Raw genomic sequence first — 16180 nt, 5'->3', positions numbered from 1 at the left:
GGTCAGTGTGATAGAGAGTGTTATAACTGAGAGTCTTATACTGAGGGTCAGTGTGAGAGAGAGTGTTATAACTGAGAGTCTTATACTGAGGGTCAGTGTGAGAGAGAGAGTGTTATAACTGAGAGTCTTATACTGAGGGTCAGTGTAGCAGAGAGAGTGATATAACTGAGAGTCTTATACTGAGGGTCAGTGTGAGAGAGAGAGTGTTATAACTGAGAGTCTTATACTGAGGGTCAGTGTAACAGAGAGAGTGTTATAACTGAGAGTCTTATACTGAGGGTCAGTGTAACAGAGAGAGTGTTATAACTGAGAGTCTTATACTGAGGGCCAGTGTGAGAGAGAGTGTTATAACTGAGAGACTTATACTGAGGGTCAGTGTGAGAGAGAGAGTGTTATAACTGAGAGTCTTATACTGAGGGTCAGTGTGAGAGAGAGGATGTTATAACTGAGTGTTATACTGATGGTCAGTGTAACAGAGAGAGTGTTATAACTGAGTCTTGTGTTGAGGGTCAGTGTGAGAGAGAGTGTTATAACTGAGTGTTATACTGAGGGTCAGTGTGAGAGAGAGGGTTATAATTGAGAGGAATTTCCCTGTTTTCCCTCTGTTCTCTCTCTGTACCCTGTGCTGTCAATGTTACACGTGTCTAAGGTTCCTCCCCTCCCCTCTCCTCTTCTCTTCCAGCCAGGAGATGGGCAGCAAGGTCGCTCTCAAGTACATGACCCCTGTTATCCTGACGGTGTTTGTCCTGGCTCTGTACCTCCATGCACAGCAGGTGGAGTCCACAGCCCGGCTTGACTTCCTCTGGAAACTACAGGTAGGGAATCCTATCCCGAAACACCCCCTTCCCCGGGAATGGGAGGGAGAAAACAGGGTGAAGTGTCTCAGAGCGAGAGCCGTCTACTGTTCAGGCAAAGTGCTGTGAGTGACCACAACACAGTACTCAGTGGTTATTTTAATACTGGGTGCTGAGAGAGTTAACTTACGAGGGCTGGTTTTACAGACAGGCCTCGGTTGACAAAAATCTATCACTCTCCGATTTAAAATAATCATTTGGCTGCTCCCCCACCAGCGTCTACTGCTCTCTGCAGGAGACAGTTCCACAAGGGACTTGACTCAGTGCCAATCGCCTGCCTTTCCCCCCCCCGTATCCCCTGCACATTGTTTTTATTTAGATAATCCTCCAATCCCCTCTCAAACGCCTCGATTGACCCTGTCTCCCCCACACTCTCAGGCAGCGCATTCCAGACCCTAACGCCTCGATTGAACCTGTCTCCCCCACACTCTCAGGCAGCGCATTCCAGACCCTAACGCCTCGATTGAACCTGTCTCCCCCACACTCTCAGGCAGCACATTCCAGACCCTAACGCCTCGATTGACCCTGTCTCCCCCACGCTCTCAGGCAGCGCATTCCAGATCCTAACGCCTCGATTGAACCTGTCTCCACCACACTCTCAGGCAGCGCATTCCAGACCCTAACGCCTCGATTGACCCTGTCTCCACCACACTCTCAGGCAGCACATTCCAGACCCTAACCACTTGCCGTGTGAAAAAGTTTTTTTCTCACGTACAGTTGCTTCCCTTTAAATCTGTGCCCTCTCGTTCTCAACCCATTTACGAGCGGGAACAGTTTCTCCCTGTCTACTCTCTGCAGCCCCTTCATGACTTTGAACACCTCTATCAAATCCCCTCTCGACCTTCTCCTCTCCAAGGAAAACAGTCCCAACTTCTCCGATCGTTCTTCATAACTGAAGTGTCTCATCCCTGGAACCATAAACCTCTTCTGCACTCTCTACAATGAGTTCACATCCTTCCTATAGTGCGGCACCCAGAACTGTGCACAATACTCCAGCTGAGGTCTAACCAGTGTCCTATACAAGTTCAGCATAACCTCCCTGCTCTTGTACTCTCCGCCCCTATTAATAAAGCCCTGTGTGTGTGTTTGTGTGAAGGGGTTTTTACGAATCTCACTCCTGAACACCCAGGGTTGGGTTTTAAGGCCCTTGCCTTACGTTGGACAGGTGATGAAGGAATCTGCTTTTCCAAACATCTCCTCGTGTAGCTTGGAGTCAAATTCTGACTGACTGGTGTCTCCAGTGGAACGCCCTGGAACTATTACAACAACTTGCACTTATGTAGCACCTGTAACGGAGTAAAACATCCCCAGGGAGATTCACAGGAGGGTAACTCAGTGCAAAACGTGACCCTGAGCCACACGAGGAGATATTAGGGACAGGTGGCCAAAAGCTCAGTCAAAACGGTCACTTTTAAGAAGCATCTTAAAGGAGAGAGAGAGAGAGGTGGAGAGGTTTAGGGAGAGGATTCCAGAGCTCGGGCCCCAGGCAGCTGAAGGCACGGCCGCCGATGGTGGAGCAATGGGAATCGCTGGGAGGATGTGCAAGAGTCTGGAATTAGAGGAGCCCAGAGATCTCGGAGGGTTGTAGGGGCTGGAGGAGGTTACAGAGATAGGGAGGGTTGTAGGGACTGGAGGAGGTTACAGAGATAGGGAGGGTTGTAGCGGCTGGAGGAGGTTAGCGAGATAGGGAGGGTTGTAGGGGCTGGAGGAGGTTACAGAGATAGGGAGGGTTGTAGAGGCTGGAGGAGGTTACAGAGATAGGGAGGGTTGTAGGGGACTGGAGGGGTTACAGAGATAGGGAGGGTTGTAGGGGCTGGAGGTTACAGAGATAGGGAGGGTTGCAGGGGCTGGAGGAGGTTACAGAGATAGGGAGGGGTGTAGGGGCTGGAGGAGGTTACAGAGATAGGGAGGGGTGTAGGGGCTGGAGGAGGTTACAGAGATAGGGAGTGTTGTAGGGGCTGGAGGAGGTTACAGAGATAGGGAGGGTCATAGGGGCTGGAGGAGGTGACAGAGATAGGGAGGGTTGTAGGGGCTGGAGGAGGTTACAGAGATAGGGAGGGTTGTAGGGGCTGGAGGAGGTTACAGAGATAGGGAGGGTCATAGGGGCTGGAAGAGGTTACAGAGATAGGGAGGATTGTAGGGAGTGGAGGCGTGTTACAGAGATAGGGAGGGGAGAGGAGGCCATGGGGTGATTTGAAAACAGGACCTACGTTGTTTTTTAATTGTTGATGAAAAGCTGTCGGGCGTTTTTGAGGGAGAGATTATGAAGTTCAGTCTCTCCTCTCCGTGTGCAGGCCACAGAGGAGAAAGAGGAGATGGAGGAACTTCAGGCTTATAACCGACGGCTGCTTCACAACATCCTGCCCAAAGATGTGGCAGCCCACTTCCTCGCTCGTGAACGGCGTAATGATGAACTCTATTACCAGTCCTGTGAGTGTGTCGCGGTCATGTTCGCCTCCATCAGCAACTTCTCCGAGTTTTATGTGGAGCTGGAGGCGAATAACGAGGGTGTGGAGTGTCTCCGACTCCTGAATGAAATCATCGCCGACTTCGACGAGGTGAGTAGAGAGTTTCGGGAGTCTGTTAAAGAGCGGGGTGTGTGTGTGTGTGAGAGAGAGACCATAAGACCATAAGACCTAGGAGCAGAAATTAGGCCATTCGGCCCATCGAGTCTGCTCCGCCATTCAATCATGGCTGATAAGTTTCTCAACCCCATTCTCCCGCCTTCTCCCAGTAACCTTTGATCCCCTTACCAATCGAGAACCTAATCTATCTCGGTCTTAAATACACTCAATGACCTGGCCTCCACAGCCTTCTGTGGCAATGAATTCCATAGATTCACCACTCTCTGGCTAAAGAAGTTTCTCCTCATCTCTGTTCTAAAAGGTCTTCCCTTTACTCTGAGGCTGTGCCCCTCGGGTCCTAGTCTCTCCTACTAATGGAAACATCTTCCCTACGTCCACTCTATCCAGGCCTTTCAGTATTCTGTAAGTTTCAATCAGATCCCCCCTCATCCTTCTAAACTCCATCGAGTGTAGACCCAGAGTTCTCAAACCTTCCTCATATGTTAAGCCTTTCGTTCCTGGGATCGTTCTCGTGAACCTCCTCTGGACCCTCTCCAGGGCCAGCACATCCTTCCTGAGATACAGGGCCCAAAACTGCTCACAATAGTTTAAATGTGGCCTGACCAGAAAGTGTGTGCATGTGCACTTGAGCGTGCATGTGTGTGTGTGTGCAAGCGTGTGTGCGCGCGTGCGCGTGCTTATGTGTGTGCGCGTGTGCTTGTGTGTGTGTGAGAGATTTGTGTGTGAGAGAGAAAGAGCGCGTGTGTGAGAGAGTGTGTTCATGTGCACTTGAGCATGCGTATGTGTGTGAGCGAGCATGTGTGTGCGAGCGAGAGAGAGCGTGCGCCCGTGCGAGTGCTTGTGTGTGCTCGAGTGAGAGCGTGTGCGCGAGAGCGTGTGTGTGTGCGAGTGCTTGTGTGTGTGTGTGTGAGATTTGTGTGTGTGCGCGCGCGTGTCTGTGCGTGAACTCGTGTGTGTGTGTGTGTCTGTGCGTGAGTTCACGTGTGTGCATGCGTGTGTCGGTGTGTGATTTCATGTGTGCGTGAGTTTGTGTGTGTGCGTGCGTGTGTCGGTGTGTGAGTTCATGTGTGTGTGAGTTCATGTGTGTGTGAGTTTGTGTGTGTGTGTGAGTTTGTGTGAGTTCATGTGTGTGTGAGTTCGTGTGTGTGCGTGAGTTTGTGTGTGTGCGTGAGTTTGTGTGTGTGCGTGCGTGTGTCGGTGTGTGAGTTCATGTGTGTGAGAGTTTGTGTGTGCGCGTTTGTGTGTGTGTGTGAGTTTGTGTGTGTGCGTGAGTTCGTGTGTGTGTGAGTTCATGTGTGTGTGAGTTCGTGTGTGTGCGTGAGTTCGTGTGTGTGCGTGAGTTCGTGTGTGTGCGTGAGTTCGTGTGTGTGCGTGAGTTTGTGTGTGTGCGTGCATGTGTCGGTGTGTGAGTTTGTGTGTGTGCGTGCGTGTGTCGGTGTGTGAGTTTGTGTGTGTGCGTGCGTGTGTCGGTGTGTGAGTTTGTGTGTGTGCGTGCGTGTGTCGGTGTGTGAGTTTGTGTGTGTGCGTGCGTGTGTCGGTGTGTGAGTTTGTGTGTGTGCGTGCGTGTGTCGGTGTGTGAGTTTGTGTGTGTGTGTGCGTGTGTCGGTGTGTGAGTTTGTGTGTGTGCGTGCGTGTGTCGGTGTGTGAGTTTGTGTGTGTGCGTGTGTCGGTGTGTGAGTTTGTGTGTGTGTGTGCGTGTGTCGGTGTGTGAGTTTGTGTGTGTGCGTGCGTGTGTCGGTGTGTGAGTTTGTGTGTGTGCGTGCGTGTGTCGGTGTGTGAGTTTGTGTGTGTGTGTGCGTGTGTCGGTGTGTGAGTTTGTGTGTGTGCGTGTGCGTGTGTCGGTGTGTGAGTTTGTGTGTGTGCGTGTGTCGGTGTGTGAGTTTGTGTGTGTGTGTGCGTGTGTTGGTGTGTGAGTTTGTGTGTGTGCGTGTGTCGGTGTGTGAGTTTGTGTGTGTGCGTGTGTCGTTGTGAGAGTTTGTGTGCGTGCGTGCGTCGGTGTGAGAGTTTGTGTGCATGCGTGTGTCGGTGTGTGAGTCCGTGTGTGTGCGTGTGCCGGTGTTTGAGTTTGTGTGTGCGTGCGTGTCTCGGTGTGTGAGTTGGTGCATACATATTCCATTCCATCCCACAAATAGAGCCAGACCACAGGTGAAGCTGTCGAATGGTTCGGTGGGGAGGGCGAGCTGGTTTTGAGGGTTTTGTGAGTTTCACCATTTGTCTATCATTGATAGATTATCAGTGAGGAACAATTCAGACAACTGGAGAAGATTAAAACCATCGGCAGCACCTACATGGCAGCCTCAGGTCTCAATGACTCCACGTATGACAAGGCTGGGAAGTCACACATTATGGCACTGGCAGACTATGCCACGCGACTGATGGAGCAGATGAAATATATTAACGAGCACTCCTTCAATAATTTCCAGATGAAGATCGGTGAGTGCATCAGCACGTTCACTCACTCAGAACGCACACACACGCTCACAATCTCACACACACGCTCACAATCACACACACACGCTCACAATCACACACACACGCTCACAATCACACACACACACGTTCACAATCACACACACACGCTCACAATCACACACACACGCTCACAATCACACACACACACGCTCACAATCACACACACACGCTCACAATCACATACACACGCTCACAATCACACACACACACGCTCACAATCACACACTTACACATACAATCACACACACACGCTCACAATCACACACACACACGCTCACAATCACACACACGCTCACAATCACACACACACGCTCACAATCACACACACACACGCTCACAATCACACACTTACACATACAATCTCACACACACGCTCACAATCACACACACACACGCTCACAATCACACACACACGCTCACAATCACACACACACGCTCACAATCACACACACACACGCTCACAATCACACACACACGCTCACAATCACACACACACGCTCACAATCACACGCTCACAATCTCACACTTACACATACAATCACACACACACACGCTCACAATCACACACACACACACGCTCACAATCACACGCTCACAATCACACACACACATGCTCACAATCACACACACACATGCTCACAATCACACACACACATGCTCACAATCACACACACACGCTCACAATCACACACACACACGCTCACAATCTCACACTTACACATACAATCACACACACACACTCACAATCACACACACACGCTCACAATCACACACACACGCTCACAATCACACACACACACGCTCACAATCACACACACACACGCTCACAATCACACACACACACGCTCACAATCACACACACACACGCTCACAATCACACACACACTCACAATCTCACACGCGCTCACAATCACATGCGCTCACAATCTCACACGCGCTCACAATCACACACACACTCACAATCACACACACACACAATCTCACACGCGCTCACAATCTCTCACGCGCTCACAATCTCTCACGCGCTCACAATCTCACACGCGCTCACAACCTAACACGCGCTCACAATCTCACACACGCTCACAATCATACACACGCTCACAATCTCTCACACACTCACAATCTCTCACACACTCACAATCTCTCTCACACACTCTCACAATTTCACACACACACTCTCAATCTCTCACACACACGCTCACAATCTCTCACACACACTCTCACAATCTCTCACACACACGCTCACAATCTCTCACACACACGCTCACAATCTCTCTCACACTCTCACAATCTCACACACACACGCTCACAATCACACACACACATGCTCACAATCACACACACACACGCTCACAATCACACACACACACGCTCACAATCACACACACACTCACAATCTCACACGCGCTCACAATCACATGCGCTCACAATCTCACACGCGCTCACAATCACACACACACTCACAATCACACACACACACAATCTCACACGCGCTCACAATCACACACGCGCTCACAATCTCTCACGCGCTCACAATCTCACACGCGCTCACAACCTAACACGCGCTCACAATCTCACACACGCTCACAATCATACACACGCTCACAATCTCTCACACACTCACAATCTCTCACACACTCACAATCTCTCTCACACACTCTCACAATTTCACACACACACTCTCAATCTCTCACACACACGCTCACAATCTCTCACACACACTCTCACAATCTCTCACACACACGCTCACAATCTCTCACACACACGCTCACAATCTCTCTCACACTCTCACAATCTCACACACACATTCACAATCTCTCACACACACGCTCACAATCTCTCACACACACGCTCACAATCTCTCACACACACGCTCACAATCTCACACGCTCACAATCACATACATACACACACTCACAATCACATACATACACACGCACACAATCACACACACACACGCTCACAATCACACACACACACGCTCACAATCACACACACACACAATCTCACACACACACGCGCTCACAATCTCACACGCGCTCACAATCACACATGCGCTCACAATCTCACACGCGCTCACAATCACACACACGCTCACAATCTCTCACACACTCACAATCTCTCACACACTCACAATCTCACACACACACTCACAATCTCTCACACACACGCTCACAATCTCTCACACACACGCTCACAATCTCTCACACACACGCTCACAATCTCTCACACACACGCTCACAATCTCACACGCTCACAATCACATACATACACACGCTCACAATCACATACATACACACGCTCACAATCACACACACACACGCTCACAATCACACACACACACGCTCACAATCACACACACACATGCTCACAATCTCACACGCTCACAATCATATACATACACACGCTCACAATCACATACATACACACGCTCACAATCTGTCACACACACGCTCACAATCTCACACGCTCACAATCACGTACATACACACGCTCACAATCACATACACACACACGCTCACAATCTCTCACACACACGCTCACAATCTCACACGCTCACAATCACATACATACACACGCTCACAATCTCTCACACACACACGCTCACAATCTCTCTCACACACACGCTCACAATCACACACACACGCTCACAATCACACACACATGCTCACAATCACACACACGCTCACAATCACACACACAGACATGCTCACAATCTCACACACAGGCACGCTCACAATCTCACACATACACGCTCACAATCTCACACACACACGCTCACAATCTCACACACAAACACGCTCACAATCTCACACACACACACACGCTCACAATCTCACACACGCTCACAATCACACACATCTTCACAATCACACACACCTTCACAATCATACACACACCTTCACAATCACACACATACATGTTCACTATCTTTCACACACACTCACAATCTCACACACACGCTCACAATCTCACACACACACACGTGCTCACACACACGCACGTGCTCACACACACGCACATGCTCACACACGCGCACAATCACAACCACACACACACGCACACTCTCTCTCACACACATATACACATGCAATCACAATCTCATACACACACAAGCAATCACAATCTCATACACACAATCACAATCTCTCTGTCACACAAAATCATACACGCACACACTCTCTCTCTCACAGACAGACAGACACACACGCACACTCTCTCTCTCTTTGTCTCACACATACCCCAGAAATACTCTCAATTCGCATGTGCTCAAACTCTCACAATGTCTTTCAGAAGAAACATTAAACGGTGGTCCCCCTCTACCCTCTTGGATGGATCTAAACATTCTTTTGCCCCTGTTTCAAAGATTAGCGGTTGGTTGGTGGGGGGTGGGGGGGTGGTGGGTGGATGGATGGGGGTGGGTGGGGGGTGGGGGGTGTGTGTGGGGTGGAGAGTTCTCCCCTGTGTCCTGGGGCCAATATTCATCCCTCAACTAAAACAAAACACCAGATTATCTGATCGTTATCACAGTGCTGTTAGTGGGAGCTTGCTGTGCGCAAACTGACTGCTGCACTTCCAACACTAACAGTGACCAAACTTCCAAAAACAATAGCGTCGTTGGCAGTGAAGCGCTTTGGGATGTCCGGAGTGGGTGGATGGAGTGGGAGAAATGCTAGGCTTTTCCCTTTGTTAGTGCACCAGGGCTCTGTAACGCTCAGATCGATCGACCTGCTCTGCCGCAATTCTGTCCTCTTCTCTCAGGGCTGAACATCGGTCCGGTGGTGGCGGGGGTAATCGGAGCCCGGAAACCACAGTACGACATCTGGGGCAACACGGTGAACGTGGCCAGTCGGATGGACAGTACGGGCATCCCCGACAAGATTCAGGTAGACCTCGCTGCTCGTGTGCACAGAGAGCAACACGCAGGCTGGGAGGGTGTTACACGTGAGAATACGCAGGCTGGGAGGGTGTTACACGTGAGAATACGCAGGCTGGGAGGGTGTTACACGTGAGAATACGCAGGCTGGGAGAGTGTTACACGTGAGAATACGCAGGCTGGGAGAGTGTTACACGTGAGAATACGCAGGCTGGGAGAGTGTTACACGTGAAAACACACAGGCTGGGAGAGTGTTACATGTGAGAATACGCAGGCTGGGAGAGTGTTATATGTGAGAATACGCAGGCTGGGATAGTGTTACACGTGAAAATACGCAGGCTGGGAGGGTGTTACACGTGAGAATACGCAGGCTGGGAGAGTGTTACATGTGAAATTACACAGGCTGGGAGAGAGTTACACGTGAAAATACGCAGGCTGGGAGAGAGTTACACGTGAAAATACGCAGGCTGGGAGAGAGTTACACGTGAAAATACGCAGGCTGGGAGAGTATTACACGTGAAATTACACAGGCTGGAAGAGTGTTACACGTGAAATTACACAGGCTGGGAGAGAGTTACACGTGAAAATACACAGGCTGGGAGTGTGTTACATGTGAAAATAGGCAGGCTGGGAGAGTATTACACGTGAAATTACACAGGCTGGGAGAGTGTTACACATGAAAATACGCAGGCTGGGAGAGTGTTACACGTGAAAATACACAGGCTGGGAGTGTGTTACATGTGAAAATAGGCAGGCTGGGAGTGTTACATGTGAGAATACACAGGCTGGGAGTGTGTTCCACATGAGAATACACAGGCTGGGAGTGTGTTCCACATGACAATACACAGGCTGGGAGAGTGTTACACATGAGAATACGCAGGCTGGGTCTGCATTATACGCGGGCACGTGCAGGCTAGAAGTGTGTTACACACAGGAATAAGCAGGCTGGGCATTTGTTACGCAAGGGAATATGCAAGCTGGGAGTGTGTTACACATGTAAATACGCAGGCTGGTTACATGTTGCACATGAGGATACACAATCTGTGTGTGTGTTATACACAGGAGGGCGCAGGTTAGGTGTGTGTTACCCATGAGAATACACAATCTGGGTGTGCATTACACATGAGAAAACACAGGCTGGGAGTGTGTTACACATGACAATGCCCCAGGCAGAGCGTGTGTTACACACTGGAATTTGTAATCTGGGTGTGCATTACACATGGGAATTTACAGATGCTGGGAATACACCGTATGCTAAACACAGGACAACGCACAGGGTTAGATAGATGACTCTGCATAAACTCCCTAACAGGTACTCCGTATTGGGAGATTGGTATTAGCATTCAGACACAGGACGGCGGTGACACAACACTCCATTGTCCCAGTCCGCTCGCTGTTTGATCTGGCGGACTTACACCCCTGTCCAGCCAAGGTCCCTCACCACCACTGGGCAACCAAAGTCCCCCTGGGGGCTGCCTTCTCCCTCCTCGCAGGACCCTCGGTCTGACCGTAACCGGAGTTATCGATGAACCAGGGCCATCAACCCCCTCAGCGATTAGTCTCCGCCAGAACCAACCAGGAGGTGAGGAAACCCCCTCCTCCTCTCCTCTCCCCCCACCAACCCGCAGCGGGCCAGGTACTTTGGAAAACCATCAGTCCAAAGTTGCATGTTCCCCGCCCCCCTCCTCCTCCTCCTCCCCCCGACCCCGAACACTTCAGACATGTTCTCAATCGCTCATGCACTGCGTCCCCAGGATGTTAGTCTCTGAAAGACACCTCTCGTTTTGCATTTGTATGACTCGATACTCTCTGTTTGCGCTGTCCACCCCACTTCCAGGCTGTCCTTACAACAGACTCACTCACCGAAACATTTTGTTTGACCGGGTGAGTTCTGATGGTCACCTCTTATAAGACATAGGAGCAGAAATTAGGCCATTCGGCCCATCGAGTCTGCTCCGCCATTCAATCATGGCGGATAAGTTTCTCAACCCCATTCTCCCGCCTTCTCCCCGTAACCTTTGATCCCCTTACCAATCAAGAACCTATCTATCTCGGTCTTAAATACACTCAATGACCTGGCCTCCACAGCCTTCTGTGGCAATGAATTCCATAGATTCACCACTCTCTGGCTAAAGAAGTTTCTCCTCATCTCTGTTCTAAAAAGGTCTTCCCTTTGCCCTGAGGCTGTGCCCTGCCCTGCCCTCCTTGCTGCAGGGTTCTGGACGAGGGGAGCCTGGCTCTTGGCGACCAGCAGCAACCTGGCACCTCTAGGATTTATGTCACCCTGGGAGAAATCCCAGCCTCAGAGGGAGGGAGGGAGGGAGGGAGGGCGGGTGGCGCAGATTCACGAGAAAAGGGTTCGATGACGAGGAGAACTCGCACAGGCTGGGCTTGTGATCTCCCGGGGGGGTGGGGGATAGAAGATTGGATGAGGTGGTGATCCGATCGAGGGCGGTTTCAGACGATCGAAGGGGTTCGATGGGGGGTCGATAGAGAGAAACTCTTTCCTCTGGTGGGGTGGGTGGGGTGGGGGTGAAGGGGAGGTACAGGGACTGAGAGTCCAGAGGAAATGGGTAGAACCTTAAAATTCGAGCCGGGCTGCTCAGGGGATGATGTCAGGAAGCACTTCTTCACTTAGGAAAATAGGAATAGGAGGCCATTCGGCCCCTCGAGCCTGCTGCCCCATTCACTAAGATCGGGGCTGATCTGATTGTGGCCTTAATTCCACTTTCCTGCCTGTTCCCCCCCATAACCCTCGATTCCCTTGTTGATCAGAAACCCGTCTAACTCGGCCTCGAATATATTCACTGACCCGGCCTCCGCTGCTCTCTCTCTGGGGGGGGAGAGAATTCCACAGACTGACCACCCTCTGAGAGAAGAAATTCCTCCTCGTCTCCGTCTTCAATGGGAGACCCCTTATTCTAGAAACTGTGCCTCCCTCCCCCCCTCGTTCTAGATTCCCCCACGAGGAGGGGGAGGGGGAGGGAAACATCCCCTCAGCATCCACCCTGTCAAGCCCCCCCCTCTCCTCCTCTCAGAATCTGATCTGTTTCAATAAGATCACCTCTCGTTCTTCTAAACTCCCAACGGGGGACAGGGCCCCAACCTGCTCAACCTTTCCCCGTGAGACAAACCCCCCCTTCGTCCCAGGGATCAGCCCCAGTGAACCTTCTCCGATCTCCGAACACAAGGAAATCTCTTTTTTTTTTAAATAAGGAGACCAAGACTGTACAGAGGGCTCCAGATGTGGTCTCACCGAGACCCTGTCCAGCTGCAGCAACACTTCCCTGTGTTTATATTCCGTTCCCCTTGCAGTGAACACCACTTCCTAACCACTCGCTGTGCCTGCAGACTAACTTTACCCGATCCATGTCCCAGGACACCCAGGTCCCTCTGTACCTCCGAGTTCTGCAACCTCTCTCTCTCTCCATTTAAATAATTCGCTGCTTCTCCGATCTCCCTGCCAAAGTGGACAAGTTCACATTTACCCCCGTTAAACTCCATCTGCCAAACCTTTTTCCCCCCACTCGCTTAACCCTGTGTCCATCCCTTTGCAAACTCTCTACCTCCTCTCGACAACTTTCTCTCCCTCCCGTCTTGGTGTCATCGGCAGTTTAGGTCCTGTACGTTCGTTCCCCACGTCCAAGTCGTTGATGTAGATTGTAAATAGCTGAGGCCCCAGCGCTGATCCCTCTGGCTCTCCACTAGTTACAGCTTGTTAACCAGTAAAAGACCCATTTATCCCGACTCTCTGCTCCCTGTTAGCGAACCAATCCTCTATCCATGATAGGAGTGGGGCTGAATGGCTTCCTCCTGTTCCTGTGTAACAGGCTCGAGGAGGGAGGCTGAATGGCCTCCTCCTGTTCCTGTGTAACAGGCTCGAGGGGCTGAATGGCCTCCTCCTGTGTAACAAGCTCGAGGAGGAGGGAGGGGCTGAATGGCCTCCTCCTGTTCCTGTGTAACAGGCTCGAGGAGAGGGGCTGAATGGCCTCCTCCTGTTCCTGTGTAACAGGCTCGAGGAGGGAGGCTGAATGGCCTCCTCCTGTTCCTGTGTAACAGGCTCGAGGGGCTGAATGGCCTCCTCCTGTGTAACAAGCTCGAGGAGGAGGGAGTGGCTGAATGGCCTCCTCCTGTTCCTGTGTAACAGGCTCGAGGAGAGGGGCTGAATGGCCTCCTCCTGTTCCTGTGTAACAGGCTCGAGGAGGAGGAGGGGCTGAATGGCCTCCTCCTGTTCCTGTGTAACAGGCTCGAAGAGGAGGGAGGGGCTGAATGGCCTCCTCCTGTTCCTGTGTAACAGGCTCGAGGAGGAGGAGGGGCTGAATGGCCTCCCCCTGTTCCTGTGTAACAGGTTTGAGGAGGAGGAGGAGGGGCTGAATGGCCTCCTCCTGTTCCTAAAGGAACCTGTGCCTACTACAGAGAGGTGTTTCCTGCAGATTGTGCAGTTGACTGGACTAGTAACCCAGAGGCCCAGGGTAACGCTCCGGGGGACACGGGTTCAAATCCCACCCTGGCCGCTGGTGGAGTTTAAATTCAGTTAATAAAACCGGGGAATCGAGAGCGAGTCTCAGTCTTGGTGACCGTGACAACGATCATCGATTGTCATTAAAAACCTGTCTGGTTCACTAACGTCCCCTTTAGGGGAGGGAAATCTGCCGTCCTTACCCCCCGGTCTGGGCCCTACACGTGACTCCAGACCCCCCCGCCCACACACACACACAGCGATGTGGCCGACCCTTACCTGCCCCTCTGAAATGGCCGAGCGAGACGATCGGATCAAGGGGGCAATTAGGGTCAGGCAACCAACCCCGGCCCCGCCAGAGACGCCCACATCCCGTGGAGGAAGAAATATAAACTGCATTTATCACAGTGAACGTGTACACATTGCTGACTGGTTATAAACAGGAAAGGTGAGGACGCACAATGGGTTCATTAGCATCTGCAGACAGAGAGGAGAAACCAACATTGCAGGGCAGGCGCTGATCCAGAACTGAAACAGCGACTGACCCTCCCACAGTGCGGCGCTCCCTCAGCACTGACCCTCCGACAGTGCGGCGCTCCCTCAGCGCTGACCCTCCGACAGTGCGGCGCCCCCTCAGCGCTGACCCTCCGACAGGGCGGCGCTCCCTCAGCGCTGACCCTCCGACAGTGCGGCGCTCCCTCAGCGCTGACCCTCCGACAGTGCGGCGCTCCCTCAGCACTGACCCTCTGACAGTGCGGCGCTCCCTCAGCGCTGACCCTCCGACAGTGCGGCACTCCCTCAGCACTGACCCTCCGACAGTGCGGCGCTCCCTCAGCGCTGACCCTCTGACAGTGCGGCGCTCCCTCAGCGCTGACCCTCCGACAGTGCGGCACTCCCTCAGCACTGACCCTCCGACAGTGCGGCACTCCCTCAGCGCTGACCCTCCGACAGTGCGGCACTCCCTCAGCACTGACCCTCCCACAGTGCGGCGCTCCCTCAGCACTGACCCTCCGACAGTGAGGCGCTCCTCAGCACTGACCCTCCGACAGTGCGGCGCTCCCTCAGCGCTGACCCTCCGACAGTGCGGCGCTCCCTCAGCACTGACCCTCCGACAGTGCGGCGCTCTCTCAGTACTTGGGAGCCTCAGGGATAGAGGGACAGGTACAGCTGACACAAGGTTGGTAATGGATCTGTCTCTCTCTCTCTCTCTCTCCCTGTAGGTGACGGGGGACATGCAGCAGGTCCTGGCTGCCAAAGGCTACTACCACCTGCAGTGCCGCGGCCTGGTCAAGGTGAAAGGCAAGGGAGAGATGATGACCTATTTCCTCAGTCAGGACCCGGCTAACAGTTAGCGGGCAGTGGGAATGGAACGCGGATCGGGTGGCTGGGAGGGAGACGGAGGACGGGAGCTGGCTGGATCCATCTGGGCCAGGCCTTTGGCCATCTGACCGCCCTTCAGGAGAAGCCTCCGCCCGAACCGATCCAGCGAGGGGTGGGGGGAACAATAAAAATGAACACTGAAGGTGCCTGAACTTTAACATACTGGAGCGCGTGGGGTCTTCTCCCTGTGAGGATCATTCGGACGCCGCGATTGGAAGGACTTTGAGGAGCGCGAGGGCGAAGACTTTTTAAAGAGGAATGATCTGAAAACTGACTTATTTATTACCGTGGACATTGTATTCTTTATCTCGCTCTGGTCTCTGCGTCTCTCTCGCTCCCTCTCTCTCTCTCTCTCGGTCCGGCTGCTCACCTCTGGAGTTTTTTTCTTTGACCAAAGAAGACAGAAGGCGGCGGGTGAGGGGGGAAGGAGGGGGAGGTGAGGGGGGAAAGAGGGGGAGGTGAGGGGGGAGGTGAGGGGGGAAGGAGGGGGAGGTGAGGGGGGAAAGAGGGGGGAGGTGAGGGGGGAGGTGAGGGGGAGGTGAGGGGGGAGGGA

At 52.4% G+C, this 16180-nt stretch overlaps 1 protein-coding gene across 1 annotated transcript; it reads left to right on the top strand.

Annotated features, from left to right (window-relative positions):
* Positions 1 to 682: 682 nt before the first annotated feature.
* Positions 683 to 16020, top strand: LOC144677891 (adenylate cyclase type 6-like; the record flags this gene model as incomplete). The annotated part of the gene is made up of 5 exons (XM_078537881.1): positions 683 to 815; positions 3149 to 3412; positions 5668 to 5872; positions 9674 to 9798; positions 15468 to 16020. Coding segments are annotated over 5 exons (859 nt in total), but the record flags the coding sequence as incomplete, so codon positions are not given.
* Positions 16021 to 16180: the final 160 nt, after the last annotated feature.

Source organism: Cetorhinus maximus, unplaced genomic scaffold (genome assembly GCF_964194155.1).
Source record: "Cetorhinus maximus unplaced genomic scaffold, sCetMax3.hap1.1 HAP1_SCAFFOLD_3243, whole genome shotgun sequence".
NCBI lineage: Eukaryota > Metazoa > Chordata > Chondrichthyes > Lamniformes > Cetorhinidae > Cetorhinus > Cetorhinus maximus.
This window is presented reverse-complemented; position numbering and strand designations above follow the sequence as displayed.